At 37.6% G+C, this 19,252-nt stretch overlaps 1 protein-coding gene across 2 annotated transcripts in view; it reads left to right on the forward strand.

Annotated features, from left to right (window-relative positions):
- Positions 1-19,252, forward strand: part of LOC117986819 (terminal nucleotidyltransferase 5C) — a 264,214-nt gene that overhangs the window by 43,268 nt on the left and 201,694 nt on the right. For both annotated transcript variants that reach the window (XR_011237381.1, XM_034973731.2), the window contains exon 2: positions 5,235-5,665. Coding sequence is in view for 1 of the 2 variants with exons in the window: in XM_034973731.2 (XP_034829622.1) it covers positions 5,315-5,665 (351 nt within the window). In the remaining variant the exon portion in view is untranslated. The remainder of the gene's footprint in view (positions 1-5,234; positions 5,666-19,252) is intronic.

The following is a 19,252-nucleotide window of genomic DNA, read 5'->3' on the forward strand; positions in this document are numbered from 1 at the left end:
GTTCCGGTACGATGCCGTGTAGAAACCAAAGGCGTATGGGTTTAATAAAAACTGCCATACTCCTTCCAGGTTAGCCCGCTCCCACCTTAGACTGCATCGTCACTTACCATCAGGTGAGATTGCAGTCAAGGGCCAACTTGTATCTAAATAAAAATAAATAAAAAAAAGCTCCCCTACAGGTAAAGTGGGGATGAATTTTTTTTCTCGTCTACCCCATAGTGTGGGGTATCGTTGAATAGGTCTTTTAAAAACACTGTGGGTATGGGAACATCATTTTTCGATTTCTAGATCCGTTTGTAAAATATGATGTTTTAAAGTGCAATTTTTTATTAGAAAACCAAAGAGTTCCCAGGGAATTTTAAAAAATTTAAATCCACGCATACGAAGTCGCGGGTATCAGCTAGCCTTGTAATAAAAAAGAATCAAGTCTTGCGCTAGTCATTAGCATTCATGTGAACAAGCTCAAACTTGTCACCGATTAAGATAAAATTATACTCCTATAGAATAATAAAAGCTTTTAATAAGCCATTTCAAATATCAATAAATCAAAGTGTGATGTTAAATATACATATTTAATTTAAAAAATCTCTAAAAGCTAGAGATAGCTTGTGAATAACAAAAAATATAAGTATGTAAGTATACAAGTGAAATATGGAACAAATAAAAAAATTCGGCCAAGTGCGAATCAGACTCGCGCACCGATGGTTCCATACTACAGTCGTATTTGTTGGGCATTGCATGAGAAATCAAAAATTATTATGCACAAAAATAAATAAAAATCTTTTTTATACCACCCATATAACCCACTTGGTATAGTAATCTTACTTTAAAAGTTGAAAATACTAATTATTTGTTCATGAACAGATTTTTTTTGCGATGTAACCATAAATTCATGTTTTTCAGTTTTTTTTCGCCTTATGTCTGCTATAAGACCTACTTACCTGCCTTTCATGATTCTAGGTCAACTTGTAGGTTTCTTGTCAGACACGACAGATAGACAGACAACGAAGTGATCCTATAAGTGTTCCTTTTTTCTTTTGAGGTACGGAACCCTAAAAAGTTATACCTAACCGGACCTGTGGTTTAGCTTTAGAATGCTAAAATCCTGTTTAGTGTCCGCGTATATGTGAAATAGCCTAACTATCACAAATGAACACTAATTGAGCATAAATTATAATGTTGGAATATGAAAATTAGATGCGCATCTTAGTATTCCCCCGCCATTTCCAACTTCAAGTTGATTCTACCTACATTTTATAAAGAATAATCAAAATATAATATAAAAGGAAAAGGTGACTGACTGATCTATCAACGCACAGCTCAAATTACTGGATGGATCGAGCTGAAATTTGACATGCAGATAGCTATTATGACGTAGGCATCCGCTAAGAGAGGATTTTTGAAAATTCAACCATTAAGGGGGTAAAACAGGGGTTTGAAATTTATGTAGTCCACGCGGACGAAGTCGCGGGCATATAAGCTAGTAAATTAATAAATCAAACAAATAGAAGGCATATGAGAGTGCATCAACACTTATTACCTGGTGAGATTGCAGTGTAGAGCTAAATATCTGAATTAAAAAAAACCGGCCAAGTGCGAGTCAGACTCACGCATCGAGGGTTCTGTATTACAGTCGTATTTTTTCGACATATTTTTGCCTTTTCATATGGTACCCCACTTGTTATAGTTATCTTACTTCAAAAATTAAAAATACTAATTATTAGTTCATGACCACAATTTAATTTTTTTTGGGTGCCTTAAACTAACGGTTTTCAGATTTTTCCTCTTATGTCTGCTATAAGACCTGCCTACCTGCCAAATTTCATGATTCTAGGTCAACGGGAAGTACCCTATAGGTTTTCTTGACAGACACGACGGACAGACAGACAGACAGATAACAAAGTGGTTTTATAAGGGTTCCTATTTTCCTTTTGAGGTACGGAACCGTAAAATTTGCTGTTTTTCAAAACCAGAACTTGTTTTACAACCCCTTCTCATTCTGAGAGGAGACCCGTTATCACTACTCAGTAGTGGGCCGGTGATAGGATGATCATGATTCATGATGAACGCGGGACCCCACGATCCGCAGCTGAGTATGCTAGCTACTGAACAACAAGGTAGTTATTACGTCCCTCATAACAAGATAGTGGTACGGTTTATTTACTTATGAACTCTTACAACCAACCCGTCATGGCGGGTAACGTGTCTATTTATATATCATAGTCTACCTGCGAAGCCTTATTTAGCTAATTGTTACTGATACATTAATTCTAAGATATACACATGCAATATTTCGTGGAAATATTCTATTTGCACATCTACGCCACAGCTGTAAAGCTCAACTTTCATCATCATCATGATCAACCAATCGCCGGCTCACTACTCAGAGCACGGGTATCTTATCAGAGAGAAGGCTTTTCCCCATAGTCTACCACGCTGACCATGTGCGGATTGGTAGACTTCACACACATTTGAGAACATTATGGAAAACTCTAAGGCATGCAGGTTTCCTCACGATGCTTTGTTTCACCGTTAAAGCAAGTGATATTTAAATTAAAACGCACATAACTCGAAAAGTTAGAGGTGCGTGCCCGGGATCGAACCCCCGACCTTCGATTAGAAGGCGGACGTCCTACCCACTAGGCTATCACAGCTTATAATTATATAATAAAGCTATATAGTTTCATAGAAATGAATCTAACTATTCAACTCAATACATAGTAGAGTTGAAGCGATGCGAGATATTATATATTCTGTGACTATGGCCAAAACCCTTCTCACGCTGAGAGGAGACCCGTGCTCTGTATTGAGCCGGCGATGGGTTGATCATGAGGGTGTAGGTATATCTATATTGAATTGATATCAATGTTAGTGTTACAGTATAGAATACGTTCTAACATCGACACTCGACAGAGACAACACCTGCTTCAGTGGAACCGGTCGCTATAAAATACCACCAATTTACAAGGAATGCTTGTTTATTAGATAAAAAACCGGCCAAGTGCGAGTCAGGCTCGCGCAATGAGGGTTCCGTACTACAGTCTTATTTTTTCGACATTTTGCATGATAATTCAAAATCTATGATGCATAAAAATAAATAAAAATCTGTTTTCGAATGTACAGGTGAAGACCTTTCATATGATACCCCACTTGTTATAGTCACTCACTTCGAAAGTTGAAAATACTAATAATTATTAGTTCATGGCCACAATTTAATTTTTTTTTGTGTGATCTAACCCTAAATTCACGGTTTTCAGATTTTTCCCCAAATGTCAGCTATAAGATCTACCTACCTGCCAAATTTCATGATTCTAAGTCAACGGGAAGTACCCTGTAGGTTTCTTGACAGACAGACGGACAGACAGACAGACAACAAAGTGATCCTATAAGGGTTCCGTTTTTCCTTTTGAGGTACGGAACCCTAAAAACATAACCAAGTGTAAATACTCTTTAGGGCATGAAGGTTCCGTAACTTCTGGAGTGTTCTCCATGGTCTTTCCAAGTCGAGCATGCGCCCAATCCCATACCAACCAACAATTGGATAGCTGATAGTTTTGCAATTTTGTTGTTTTGACATAGTTTATTTACGTACGATAATGATGATGATGATGATTTGCACACGAAGTTGGGCTAAAATATAAATAACTATTTCAAGGGTCATGACTTTCAAAATAAGTATAATTTTTATTGTTTGTTTTTTTTAAAATTTGAAAATATAACAATAAAACTAAAAGCTAGGCCTTATCTATTTACTATACAAATCATGCCCGCGAGAAATGGTGCCAAGAATACTGGCTGCATTTCCGTGCTGGACAGCCAGGATAAATGCGTAAGTGTGTTTGTTTGTTGGTTTGTTGCTTTGTCCTTCAATCACATCGCAACGGTGCAACGGATTGAGGTGATTTTTTGCATGGGTATAGATAAAGACCTGGAGAGTGACATAGACTACTTTTTATTCCGGAAAATAATAGAGTTCCCACGGGATTTTTAAAAACCTAATTTGCGGGCATCAGCTAGTAAATAATAATTAGCTTACTTTTAGATCTATCTAGAACAACAAATAAATAGAATAATCGGCATAATAAGTTTGTATGGAGAATACCTACCATAAAAGTGAAATAACCTTAAAGTCAACATTTATTATTTGTATAACCTTATTAAGGAACCCTAAAAACCTGCCCGTTCCCGCGTCTAGAACGTAGACGAGGTCAATATGTCGGTCGCGTTTGGAAGAGAGCGAAAGTCATATGAGAATCGAAACACCCACTCGCATGTCCTATAGCGCTATTTGACTTGAGTCAGCAAACGTATAGGTACCTATATGAAGGACTATCTAACCCGGCCCGGCTTCGCTCGATTGGAATTTTCGAAAATCAGTGAGGAGATAGAATTTTCAAAAATCCTGAAACACGAACTTTCGAAAGGAAAATTGGTATTTAACCAATTTTCCACCATACCATACTGCACCTATCTACTCGTATGACTTGAAATAATGATGATTTTCAGTAATGTTTTTACTCAATAAAATAATAATTTTAACTAACCTGTAAAATAAACTGAAATCTAAATTAATATTTAAAAAATACAAAGGTATACAAAGAAAGCTGGAAGACCTTGGGTACAATTCCTCGCTGCGCTGCGTGGTCTCGTTGAGGTTTTAGATTTAACTTAATTTATTTTAGTTTTAATTTAATGTTGTTTTTGTTAAAACTTTTAATATAGATATAAAATAAATTGAATTAAATCTAAAACCTCATCGAGACAATCGCAGCGGGGTATTGTACCCAAGATACTGGCAGCATTGGCCCTTTGGTTAGTTCTACTAATTCTTTATCCAAAATAGCTACCAGCTTTTGGATCCCCGTAGACCAGGGATTAACGGAAGATCACCTTTATAAAATTTCTTAGGTCTCTTCTCTGGGGTGGAATTTTTTTGAAGGGTGAAATTACCAAAACAGAACTGAGTAACAGCATTGTGACAACATTTAGCGGAGTTCGTCTTTTCGTTGGCATTACACATTGTAGACAAATGTTTAAGTTAAGTTAGATTTTAAGGTGTTATTTTTGTGTAAAACGTTTATTATGTTTAATATCTATGTGTTGGATCAGCAAATAAGTCTATTCCATTCTAAAACTGTTTTGCGAAACACATATTTCTTCGAGATTAAACCAAACTCTTGTACTTATTATCATATTAAAAGAATAAAAAATAATATGAAACATTTTGTCCACAGGTCTTCACCAGTGTTAACGTGCGACAGACCATGTAGTGGAGATTCGAAAAACGAAAATATTGTTTCCATAATCGTCCAAAATGGCCGACATTGACGAAACGAATATCGATGACGGGTACGAGTACGACATGACAAAGGTACCCGAGATCGTCACTCCCGACGAGATGAACGAGTCCGGGTACCAGGAGGGTTCGGAGACCAGTTACGGGGACAGGCGGGACTCTAAGGAGGGGTTCGGTGGGGAAGGGGATTCGGATAGCGGTGTTGACGGCGTCAGTAGTGGTTGCAGCACAGCAGATGACTGCCCGGTGGTGTCGATCAATGATGTCCTGGCGTACTACGATGACATCCGGCCGCGGCGGCGCCATGTGCCCCAGCTCAACTTCTACCACGTGGACATCGAGAGGATGGCGATGGACGCTGTTGTTCAGGTGAGTCTTAGATTTATGAGCTGCAGTTCAAATGGCTTGCACCTAACCAGGTGTTATGCGTTCAACCGTAATAGGATTCTTCTGGGTTTGTTATGCCCGTGGTACCCTGCTGGTCCCACCGTTGTATCTTGAACACCAAGTCAAATTACTCGAAAATGGTTGACATTTGCATAGGGGTCATTAGGGGTCATTTGGTTGCAAATGTCCGTTCCTATATACCCTCGGATTGTTGACATATTACCAGTAACCCTGACATATTATATTCTCCGATGAGAAAACTTCGTTAAGTGCGATAAGAAACTGTTTATAGTAAGTTTTATTATCTTTTTAATTCAGATACAAGTTAACCCTTGACTGCGACCTCACCTGATGGTAAGTGATGATGCAGTCTAAGAGGGGAGCGAGCTAACCTGGAGGGTCTGGCAGTTTTTATTAAACCATCCTTTTGGTTTCTATACGGCATAGTACCGGAACGCTCAATCGCTTTGCGGCACGGCTTGGCCGGTAGGGTGGTAACAAGCCACGGCTGAAGCCTGCCACCAGATCAGACCAGAAATTTAGAAATTATAAAATTCCAAACCCCTGCCAGTAATCGAACCCGGGACCTCACACTAATAAGACCACAGTGTTTACCACTGCGCCAGGAAGGTCGATTAACTTCTTTCTTATACTCCATTTCATTGTTTTTCTGATTTTTGAAATCGTTAGTCATTATGACTAGCAGTGTTAGTATTTTTAAATAAAGAACAGCAATTTTATTATGATTATATTAGAACTTGGTGATCGAAACTAGCAATAACATTTTGCAAAGTGTATTTAAATAGCTGCATAGTCAAACTTGGTAAATTTAATTTATTTAAATAAACAACGCCCATGCACCGACCGTAAACTAAACAAAACCAGCATTAAATAAATAGTTACCTAGTTACAACAAAAACACACGTAGACTGTCGAAGAAAGAATCGCCATCAAATATTTACTTAGACGATCACAACTTCAAAGTTCAAAAAGTTAAGAACTCTAATTTCAACTTAAAGAAAGATCCATATAAACTGGTTAACCTATGTTTACCGTCCGGACAAACTTTTCCATACTCACCTAGGGTTGCCACGTGCCAGAAAAATACAAAAATATAGCAGATAAGTGCTCCTTCGGCAAAAAGAGGGATTCCAAAAAATAAAGACAGAAATTTTAACTGTGGGAAGCATTATCATCGATATTTTTTTGACATATTTATTTGACAATCGAAAACTAGTAGATACTAGGTAATGTTGTCAAAAATGTTTTCAAAAATACTCCAAATTCATTTCGAAAACATAGTTTCGTTTGTGACTGTGACGCCCACTGAGTTTTTTGACATTGTCATAATATAATGGGATTACGTAAAAGAGAGAGTACTCTACTAACTTCTCTCCGTGGATAGCGTATTGTATGGATTTACAAAAAATATAAAAATCTAACTTCCCGTCCCCTCGATTACCACGGCACATACGGCAACCTTAGTGGCCGCACTCGCAGCGAAGTTAACTTGAAAGTTATTAGACCGAACGTTACGCAAACGAGAACTTTGTTACAAAACGCTTTATTTAAGCCGGCGTGTGTCGGTGCCTTTCTCTTCGCTATCGTGAGCTCTATCGACGTTTACTATCATAGTTCAGTCTGTATTGCTGCTACTTTTGAATCTTTTTATTTGGTGAAATCGTTATTTCTCTTCACAGTGATTTCACATGTGATTTTTCACGCAGTGATTGTTGGGTCAGTCAGCTTTTCTTTTTATACATATATTTGGATGACATAACAATAATTAATTTGAACTATAAAAACATAATGTACATTACAAACTAATTAATAATTTAAACTAAAACTAAAACCTTAAAAAATATAACATTATAACTAAAATATATTATTAAAAGGAGTCCCTTTAGGCAAGGTTCCGAAGATACTGGCAGCGTTCCCCCTTTGGATAGCTAGGCTAATTCTTTGTCCGAGGTAGCTGCCAGCTCTGATGATAATTTTGAATGAATTTTCTTTGATAGAATTTTTTTAATCAATATGCATATTACATGTAGTTATTATAGTAATACATTTGTAGGATATTCATTAATCTATATCTATATCTATATATTATATAAAAGGAAAAGGTGACTGACTGACTGACTGACTGACTGACTGATCTATCAACGCACAGCTCAAACTACTGGACGGATCGCGCTGAAATTCGGCATGCAGATAGCTATTATGACGTAAACGTCCGCTAAGAAAGGATTTTTCAAAATTCAACCCCTAAAGGGGTAAAATAGGGGTTTGAAGTTTGTATGAAAGTCTGTTAGTTTTGTAGTTAATATTTTTGCAATTAGCAGTATGACATATTTTATTAAGCTCATAGTTAAAGATCAACCCTGGAGTAAAATAAGGGTTTAAAATTTGTGTAGTCCACGCGGACGAAGTCGCGGGCATAAGCTAGTAAGTAAAAAGACAATTCACGTGATTTGTGACATGCTACCTGTGAAATGGTGCACCTCTACGGAATAGACTGCATTGGTAACACTTCTGTTTATAACGTGACCTAAGTTCACATTATTATTAGCTTCATTTGAATTTATATTATTTTATCTACAGTTTTGTTCGCGGCTTTGTCAGTTCGCAGAATCTTTTATTTCCTAGTTGACCCAACCAACAGTTGTTGCAATCCAGTCAATAGTGGTTTTATTACTAAGCCTCCACTGTCCGTCCGTCCGTCTGTCTATCACCGGGCTGTATCTCATGTAATAGGTAGAGAGTTGAAAGGAGACCGAGCATATCCCATACCTCTTTGGTACATTCCAGAAAATGATGAACCGTTATGAGTTCCAAATTAGTGTGATTTGTTAGATAAAAATAATATCTCGATTGCTTTCGTTTCAGTTTGAATGACAATTGCATAATCAAAATATATGGGCTCGAATCTATGGTTAGGTTGTGTTAGATAATATGTTATTTGAACAATATAAATTTTGCAATTATAATAATTAGACGACTAGTGAAGTGTTTAGATTGGTTTCCTTTAAGTACATAATCCAATAAAATAATATAACATCCTACTGTACACAGTGGCGTGCACAGGAGTTTAAGCCAGGGTATGCATTTAGGTATGAACTTATTTTACACTGAAAATTAAGCATTGATTTATTATAATGAGGGTAAGCAGTGCGTTTATGCTTCTATGAGCTGCACGCCACTGACTGTACACCATCTCACTATACAATAAGAGTAATAATCTCTACAAAAACACAGACATATCCGTTAATATTTTTCTATAATTAGCAACTGTAAATTCAAAATATTTTTTGTGATTTCGGTTTATTATTGAAAAAAAAGATATTTTTTTCTGTAACAAGACTTTTCCCAAAACAGAGATCTCCTTTTCACAGAATGTATAGGTATTTCTATAGCCGCTGTAACAACAAATATTAAAAATTTCAAAATGGCTGCCGAAAAATAAAAGTATTATTTCTTGTACGATGGTATAGAGAGTCCGACTCGCACTTGACTGATTTTTAAAGTGCAGTTAGTTAGTTAAGTACAAATAGCGGCTTTGAAGCGATCTCTACGTTGGTTGAGGAGGGTTTAATGACTAGTGAGGAAGGTACATAAATTGTCGAAGAATATTATAAAATTAACTAGTTAATTTAAATAATTAATGGAGGTATGTATGAATAGAAGATTCCCGAACCTTAATCTACGAAATTCATTTATATATATTTGAGATCCTACTGTTGAATATTTAAACGAGCTTATGTACATTGAAGCCAGCTCTAAAATATTACTCTATTCAAACTTACTAAAATATTATTCGTGTACCTACTAAGGGCTTAGTGAATTGATACTTACTAGCATTAGCATTTACAATATATAAATAAATAAATAATATATATATTTATTTAAGAAAACATATTTACAGGTTATAACAAATTGAGGTATAATCATAAACGAGAAGCTAGAGTTTTTCCGTATACCAAAGCCGTCAACATTAGGTATCTACACGTTACACATTTATCTAATTAAAAGCTAAATAACAATTACTATAAACTAACAACATTGAACCACATGTAGGATATTTTAAAACTTATATTTAGTAGGTAAAAACGCAGTTATTACAAATATCTGAACAGCTTTTAAAATTGTTATAGCGTAGGTATTTTGGTCAAGAAAACCTATAGGGTACTTTCCGTTGACCTAGAATCGTGAAATTTGGCAAGTAGGTAGGTCTTCTAGCACAAGTAAAGGAATAAATCCGAAAACCGTGATTTTGTGTTTACATAACACACAAAAAATTAAAATGTGTTAATGAAAAAATAAACAGTATTGTCAATTTTAAAAGTAAGATAACTATACCAAGTGGGATATCATAATATGAAAAAGCTTTACCTGTATATTCTAAAACAGTTTTTTATTTATTTTTATGCATAATAGTTTGTGCAAAATGTCGAAAAAAAAATACCCGAGTACGGAACCCTTGGTGCGCGAGTCTGACTCGCACTTGGCCGGTATTTTTGTTCATATTAATCTAAATTAAAACTATTTTTGATAGTGAAGCGGGTGAAGCCGCGTGCATCATCAATCTTCAATCTATATATATAAAAAGAAAAGGTGACTGACTGACTGACTGACTGACTGACTGAATGACTGACTGACTGATCTATCAACGCACAGCTCAAACTACTGGACGGATCGGGCTGAAATTTGGCATGCAGATAGCTATTATGACGTAAGCATCCACTAAGAAAGGATTTTTGAAAATTCAACCCCTAAGGATGTGAAATAGGGGTTTGAAATTTGTGTAGTCCACGCGGACGAGGTCGCGAGCATAAGCTAGTTTAATTATAAGTAAGAAGAACAGAGATTTTGTCGATTGCAATAGGTACAGTGCGACCAAATGATGATTGTGAGGAATCTATGATTGCATTCGGAATGATGAGGTCGATTTTCAATTATCGGTATGCAACATAGACTTATTATTGGTATATATAATGTAACTAAAGTTGCCAAAGAGGAAAAAGGTCGAGTAACATTTTGCGCTACAAAAATACAATCTCTAAGTGATGCATCGAGACGTATTACGTAACAACGCTCAACCATTCCATTCTCGGTCGTAACTAGGGTTGCCTACATTTTTTCATTTCGTCTAGTATTTTTCGGAATAAACTATTTTATAAAAAATCAATCAAATGCGAGTCGGACTCGCACTCTGCGGCCATTTTGAAATTTTTATTATTTGTTGTTATAGCGGAAATAGAAATATATATTGTGTAAAAAAAATAAACAGTCTATCTATTACGGTTCACGAGATACAGCCCGCTAACAGACAGACGGACGCACGGACGGACAGCGGAGGCTTAGTAATAGGGTCCCGGTGGGTACGGAACGCTGAGAAATAGATGATGCCCCCCGGCTTCATCCGTGTGGATTTCGATTTTTTTTTAAATCCCGTGGGAACTCCATCTATTCCCGGGCTAAAAAGCAGTCTATGTTACTCTCCAGGTCTTTAACTATACCTGTACACGAAATCACGTCGATCCAATGCTCCGTTGCGACGTGATTGAACGACAAACCAATAAACCAAGAAATAAACACACTTTCGCGTTTATAACATGACATGAAGTATAATAATAAGGTTTATAGTACGGTTCTCTTTATGGTACGGTACGTAGTGGGCTCTTCTCAGACTTGGGCGTGTTTGGAACCCTCGTAGCTGTAGTTTTAAGTTTGCGTGATAATTATTATCACCACTATATCCAACAACTGACAATCGAAAAGAGTAATTTATTACCTATTTTGAATAAATCATTTGACTTTGACTTTGGTTGGCAACCCTAGCTGAAACCGTTGCTAAATAACAAAGTGAATTTAATATGCTAATTTAGTATGTTACTGTACATTACATAGCTCTAATATTGCCGCTAAAACATCTGATTCTTTATTTGCTCGTTTGTTTTTATTTTTTTCTCATAGATTAAAAAGGTGCCTTAACAAAAAGGTTTCATACCCATTTGATACGCTATTCTATGGCTATTCTCATTACATTTACATAATCTTAAATATATAAAAGGAAAAGGTGACTGACTGACTGACTGACTGATCTATCAACGCACAACTCAAACTACTGGACGGATCGGGCTGAAATTTGACATGCAGATAGCTATTATGATGTAGGCATCCGCTAAGAAAGGATTTTTGAAAATTTCACCCCTAAGGGGGTAAAATAGGGGTTTGAATTTTGTGTAGTCCACGCGGACGAAGTCGCGAGGATAAGCTAGTAATTCATAAAAATATATTTAAAAAAAACTGTTTTAGAATGCACAGGTGGACCCTTTCATATAATAACCCCACTTGATATAGTTATCTTACTTCGAAAATTGAAACTCCAAATTATCCTAATTATGACCACAATAAAAAAAATTTTGTGTGATGTAACCACAAATTCACGGTTTTCAGATTTTTCCCTGAATGTCTGCTATAAGACCTACCTACCTGCCAAATTTCATGATTCTAGGTCAACGGGAATTACCCTGTAGGTTTCTTGACAGACCGACAGACAGACAGACACCAAAGTGATCCTATAAGGGTTCCGTTTTTCCTTTTGAGGTACGGAACCCTAAAAAGAAGAAAAATACCAATTTCACCAAACGAATAAAATTAGCAATCGTGCCCATCGATGGCCCATCGCTAGTACCTTGTGTAAACGATTGTTGCACGCGCGAAACCTTATTGTAGCGAGTATTATGTGCGTGAAAAATCGATAGCTCGCGTAGGCGGATCTACTCAAGGCCATGTGATGTTTATTCAACACTTTGCTATCTCATATCTAGTTGCTGTAAGTGCGACACTCAGCTTTTTCGACCTTTTTTGAGGCGATGACACAGTTTTGCGTTGGTTACGTGGGTGTATCTGTGAGTATTCCACAATCAATATTAAGCAAAAAGCATATTATATACAAGCTCACTGTTCTACCACCGTACCGCAAGACGCCGTTAGAGCAAGTTAGAGCCTCGATAGCTCAACGGTTAAAGGAGCGGATTGAAAACCGAAAGGTCGCCGGTTCAAATCCCACCCATTGCACTATTGTCGTACCTACTCGTTTTGTATTTGTTTTGTTTTGTTACTTGTTTTGTAAATAAAGATTTTTATTTAATTTTTTTACTCCTAGCACAAGCTTTACGCTTAATTGGAGGGGGAAGGGGGATATTAGTCAGCAATTAACTTGGCTGATATTCCTTAAAAAAAAAGTTTCCACCCCTATGTCGTCAACATTTCATCTACGCGTACGAAACGCATTGCGCCATCGTTCCTTATATTATACGCATGGCTAGGGTCTGGAATACTCTTCCGAGATCAGCGTTTCCTGCCAATTATAATCCGGGTATCTTTAAAACAAGAGTGAATAGGCACCTTCTAGGCAAACGCGCCCCATGTTAGGCCACATCATCACTTCCCATCAGGTATGATCGTGGTCAAGCGTGCGCCTATAATGAAACAAAATATATACATATTGGAGGGTCGATATTGAAAGAGTTCTTACTGTCTATAGACTCCGTGAAAAGAAACGTATAGGTTTTACTCTACGGAAGGTAGCCATCTTTATTTTAGTTGTCAGAGTTGGACTTTGACACGCACGAATTTTGTTGACGTTCACAATTTTCTCTCGCGTTAAATTAATTAAGTATCAGATTATAGCTTAGCTAATTATTATTCTTTGAGATAGGTAGGTAGTTTCTTAATCGTGATATTTAATTCGGTGATTGTGATATAGTTAGAACAGTAATTGTTCGATGCTAATGTACATTGTGTTAAATCGTAACATCTAGTGCCATCCGGTGACTTTGTCTGCAAAGCTAGTGCTTTAATAATGTTCGCGTAGTTGTTTGACGAATATGGAATATCAATGATTGGTGAATATTAGAGTAATTCGTGAGTTAACGTTTAGCTCAGTGGATAGGTTATTATAATGACATCCGTTAAGGTTATTTCTGCAGACGCTAGTGATTTAGAGTGTAATTGGAGATATACCGGCAGTTGAGATAATGATTAGTTTGAAGTGATAGTTTAGTGCGATAGTAACTTGAAGTTAACTTTGATAGTAGGTACCCGCTTTAGAATCGTATAACCCGGTTGGTAAAGAATCATTGATGACTCTCGTGTAATGTTGAAATGGATTAGACAATGAGTTGCCCATGAGATCGAATAGCTTACATTCTACCTGGTTTCTGTTGTGATCGCTTATTTGGGTGGATATAGTAGTCGTGGCGCGTGTGGCGCACGATGCTATGGTGTTCTGTATGCAGATGTGCACAGAGTGGAGAAGGTAGAGCTATTGCGATATTCTGAATTAGTAATGAGAAGTCAATTATAAGATCTGGTTTAGATCGTAAGAGAGTCGATGCAATGATCCTTTTAAGAGCGTTCATGAAGTTGTGATTGATTACCTTGAGATGATTAGATAACGGAGTAGGTCGTGACTTGATTGAGAGGTTGCAATAGCAATTGCGCCCTAATAACACGATGTAGTGTTTAGCTTAGGTTAGCTAGTTTAGAGTGAGGTGAGGGGTCGCTGTGAGGGGTGGTTGGAGGCGACCATAGGTAGGGTTAGGTTAGGGTGATCTGGTTGTGTTACGTTGATGGTTTCCATGTGCGATACGTTACTGAGAACTATTTGTAAAGAACATGGATTAAAGTACCTATCTATTAATTACTACCTTCTGATGTCGGCTAAAGATGAATAATAATTATCAGCCATCCTCCTGTTCTCCGACATCAGAAGTGGGATACACGATTTATGCCCACATTTTCGAAAATCATTGCAACACTAGCTTTGTTTAAAAAAAAAAAAAAAAGTTACAATTTTTTTTTTTTTATTTATTTGTGCAAGACATGTTTTCAATTTTAATACCCACACGTGGTCTTTCTTGAAAAGCTTGATTTACTTTTGTGTGTTTTGAATAAAAAGAGAAAGAAAGAAGGATTATTTTGTGTAGAGATGCGCTAAGGAGTGGTGAAAGTGGCCGTGATTTAATGGAGTTAAACTCAAAACTCGAATCATTTATTCAAAATAGTTAAGTTTAGTTAATTTACAATTTTGACTGTCAGTTGTTGGAGTTATGTGGTATGGTGGTGATGGTGAATTGCGTAAGCTTGGAGCTAAGGCTACGAGGGTTCCAAACTACTTGGTTTCCTTACTAAATGGTTATAGCATTGGGAGTGTGATGTCCCAGCACGGTTGTCATCTAATTTAATAGCTAGTGGTCTGATGTTTTCAGCTGCTGAGATTGACTATCTAGCACTCTCAGATCATGATGCTACTTGGGCATTGGCAGTAAGGGTTGAAAAAAAAAGTGCGATATAGGTCTGCATGGTCTTAATATGGGAGGGACTACAACGGGGATAATACGAAATAATTTTATTCATGAAATTTATCTTGTCCCTTACATTTTCGAATATTCGGAAAGCGTCGGCGAGGCATTTGATTCCTTTCATGATGTTGTATAACTTTTCTATGTGCTGTGTTTACCCTTTAAGAAGGTGAAAATGGATAATTGTAATAATAAAACGGTATGGTTGACTGAAGGGATTTTTGGTATAATAGAGTCACCGAGTGACACTGAAGCTGGGCTAAGATGAGATGAGGACTGGCTCTGTAGAGGAGTGCGCTATTCGCCTATGCAGTGTATTTGCAGACATAGTGAATCAGTCGTTTGAATAAGGGGTTTTAGGGGTTGCTAGGCAACTTAAAAATTTCTATAGTTACCATTCCTGTAGCCCGTGTTCAAAAAAAAGGCGATTGATGTGGCACCGTACTATAACATTGGTGCCAATATTAGCGGGAATGATTGGAAAGGTAATGGTGAAACGTCTCAAAAAAAAAAAATTCGATGCCAATGGTGTGCTCGTGGATGAACGATTTCGTTTTTGCAATGACAGCTCCACTGTTGAGGATTGTTTCTGTTTAAGTGGAATAGATAATGATAGCCTGAATGACAGGGTACCTATTGCTATTATTTTTCAGGATGTGACTAAGGCTTTTGACTTTGTGAATGATAAAATATTATTGGATAAATTAGATGGATATGGTGTTGAAAGAAGAGCTTATGAATGGATAGAGTCGTATTTGAATGGACCGAAAATGTGCGCTGGGATTGCTAGAATGAAAAATAATACCAAAGGGTGTACGGATCTCCACTGGAATGTGATAAGCGGGGGGTACCTCAGACTGTATGGTATGTGTGGTGTATTAGAATCCTTCCGTTTGAACTGACTTCAAAAACGGAGGAGGTTTTTAAATTCGCCGGAATATTTGTTTTTTTTTGTAACTTGTATTGGTGACATTACGATAGCGACCACTGTTCGTTGTGTATTGTTTGCAGATGATAGAATAATGTTGAAGGAATGTAGGAATGGGAATTGAACGGCGCTTTGGAGGATAATTAATTGAATTAGTAATAATGACTTGGAAGTGCGCTTAAATAAAACTAAAATGATGCAGTTCATGATCATGCGACGATGGAGAGGGTTGATGAGTTAAAGTTTTTGGGAATAATTTGCGACAGGAACTCTAATTTGAGGGTGCACATTAGGAGTGTGTGCTGAATTGGACGAATTTGTGTATGCGTGGGGACGTCTGGTGCAGATGATATAATTGAATGCGGCTTTGGGTGCATCCCACGGATGTGTATCATCCGTGTTGTCGTATGGATTGACATTGTAGGGTAATTACGTTGATGCTAAAAGGGCATTTCGACTTCAAAGGAAGTGCATAAGGACTGTCTGTGTTATGGGTCTGTTCGATTGCTGTATGCCGTTATAAAAAAAATGGGGGTCCTTCCACTGTGATGCATAGAGGATATGGGCGTATTTATTAGGAGATGTCAAAAATATTTCCAACGAGATTATGAGGTAAGGATGAGTGGGTCGGTTGGATGCACGAACGAGCTATGCATTTCAGAATGTCACAGTGGTACATGCATGAAAAGCGTTTGCGCTATGGCTGTAAAAAAAAATGAACAATAAGCTGCCGATTGACCTCAAAAGGATGAGTTTGAATGTGTATAAAGAAGAGCTTAGTGAATTGCTTTTGGAAAAGTGCTATTGCGACGTTAAAGAATATTTGATTTATAAAAATGGGTTGTCTAAACGGTGAGGTGGCCATTTAGATAGTAAACGGCGAGGTGGCTGTTTTGAAAAAAAAGGGAGTTGTCTAAAAGGCGAGGTGGCCATTTAGATAATAAACGGCGAGGTGGCTGTTTTGAAAAAAAGGGAGTTGTCTAAAAGGCGAGGTGGCCATTTAGATGATAAACGGCGAGGTGGCTGTTCCGATGATGGATGGACGGCGGCGTGGCCGTTTCAGCTGAGGGGAGTTAGCTTGGTGTATAGTGTGGTGGGTGTTTGGAACAGGTGATAGGATCAGTAGCGGGGTACTGCTGGAGTTCGGGTTTTACGAGACATAATTATGAGCGGTGAGTCTATTGTGGCAAATGGTGCAGTGTGTTTTAGAAGTTGCTACTATGGATAAAGTTGGGCTATGCTTTGGTTGTGTCATGCTTGTTTTATTTGTAATGGTTGTGATATGCATGCTTTAGAATATGTGGTTTGTGTGCTTGTGCTGATTGTCAGGATGAACGAGCGGATGTTCTGACGTTTATAAAATGTTTGTGCTTGATACATACTAGCGCCCGAGGACGGTCGCATGTCAGAATGGCCGTATTGGAGGGTCGATATTGAAAGAGTTCTTACTGTCTATAGACTCCGTGAAAAGAAACGTATAGGTTTTACTCTACGGAAGGTAGCCATCTTTATTTTAGTTGTCAGAGTTGGACTTTGACACGCACGAATTTTGTTGACGTTCACAATTTTCTCTCGCGTTAAATTAATTAAGTATCAGATTATAGCTTAGCTAATTATTATTCTTTGAGATAGGTAGGTAGTTTCTTAATCGTGATATTTAATTCGGTGATTGTGATATAGTTAGAACAGTAATTGTTCGATGCTAATGTACATTGTGTTAAATCGTAACATCTAGTGCCATCCGGTGACTTTGTCTGCAAAGCTAGTGCTTTAATAATGTTCGCGTAGTTGTTTGACGAATATGGAATATCAATGATTGGTGAATATTAGAGTAATTCGTGAGTTAACGTTTAGCTCAGTGGATAGGTTATTATAATGACATCCGTTAAGGTTATTTCTGCAGACGCTAGTGATTTAGAGTGTAATTGGAGATATACCGGCAGTTGAGATAATGATTAGTTTGAAGTGATAGTTTAGTGCGATAGTAACTTGAAGTTAACTTTGATAGTAGGTACCCGCTTTAGAATCGTATAACCCGGTTGGTAAAGAATCATTGATGACTCTCGTGTAATGTTGAAATGGATTAGACAATGAGTTGCCCATGAGATCGAATAGCTTACATTCTACCTGGTTTCTGTTGTGATCGCTTATTTGGGTGGATATAGTAGTCGTGGCGCGTGTGGCGCACGATGCTATGGTGTTCTGTATGCAGATGTGCACAGAGTGGAGAAGGTAGAGCTATTGCGATATTCTGAATTAGTAATGAGAAGTCAATTATAAGATCTGGTTTAGATCGTAAGAGAGTCGATGCAATGATCCTTTTAAGAGCGTTCATGAAGTTGTGATTGATTACCTTGAGATGATTAGATAACGGAGTAGGTCGTGACTTGATTGAGAGGTTGCAATAGCAATTGCGCCCTAATAACACGATGTAGTGTTTAGCTTAGGTTAGCTAGTTTAGAGTGAGGTGAGGGGTCGCTGTGAGGGGTGGTTGGAGGCGACCATAGGTAGGGTTAGGTTAGGGTGATCTGGTTGTGTTACGTTGATGGTTTCCATGTGCGATACGTTACTGAGAACTATTTGTAAAGAACATGGATTAAAGTACCTATCTATTAATTACTACCTTCTGATGTCGGCTAAAGATGAATAATAATTATCAGCCATCCTCCTGTTCTCCGACATACATTATAAAATCACAGATTCATCATCATTATATCTACTCATCACCGGCCCACTACAGAGCACGGGTCTCCTCTCAGTGATGTGCTCAAGGCACAGAGAATTCAACCTCAAGAGTACGCATATACCTACAAGGGTTGCATGAAAACAAACCCGTTAAATGTTCTCGGGGGACAGGGGAGAATGCTTTGTTGTGATTGGTGGACTCAAAAGTCACGTAATCAAGAAATGTGCGGAATGAGGGTACCGAACGGGCGTGGGCCGACTTTTATGCTAAGGAGCCTCAATAGCTCAACCGGTAAAGGAGTGGACTGAAATCGAAAGGTCGACGGTTCAAACCCCGCCCGTTGTACTATTGTCGTACCTACTCCTACCACAAGCCTGACGCTTAGTTGGAGAGGAAAGGGGAATATTAGTCATTTAACATGGCTAATATTCCTTAAAAAAAAGTCAAAAGAAAAAGGAGAAAATTCTTTGTTCAAAATATTTATATACCTATAGGTATAGTAATCAAAGCCTACCTAAGCTGTGATAGCCTAGTGGTTAGGACGTCTGTCTTCTAATCGGAGGTCGGGGGTTCGAACCCGGGCCACG

Source organism: Maniola hyperantus, chromosome 12 (assembly GCF_902806685.2).
Source record: "Maniola hyperantus chromosome 12, iAphHyp1.2, whole genome shotgun sequence".
NCBI lineage: Eukaryota > Metazoa > Arthropoda > Insecta > Lepidoptera > Nymphalidae > Maniola > Maniola hyperantus.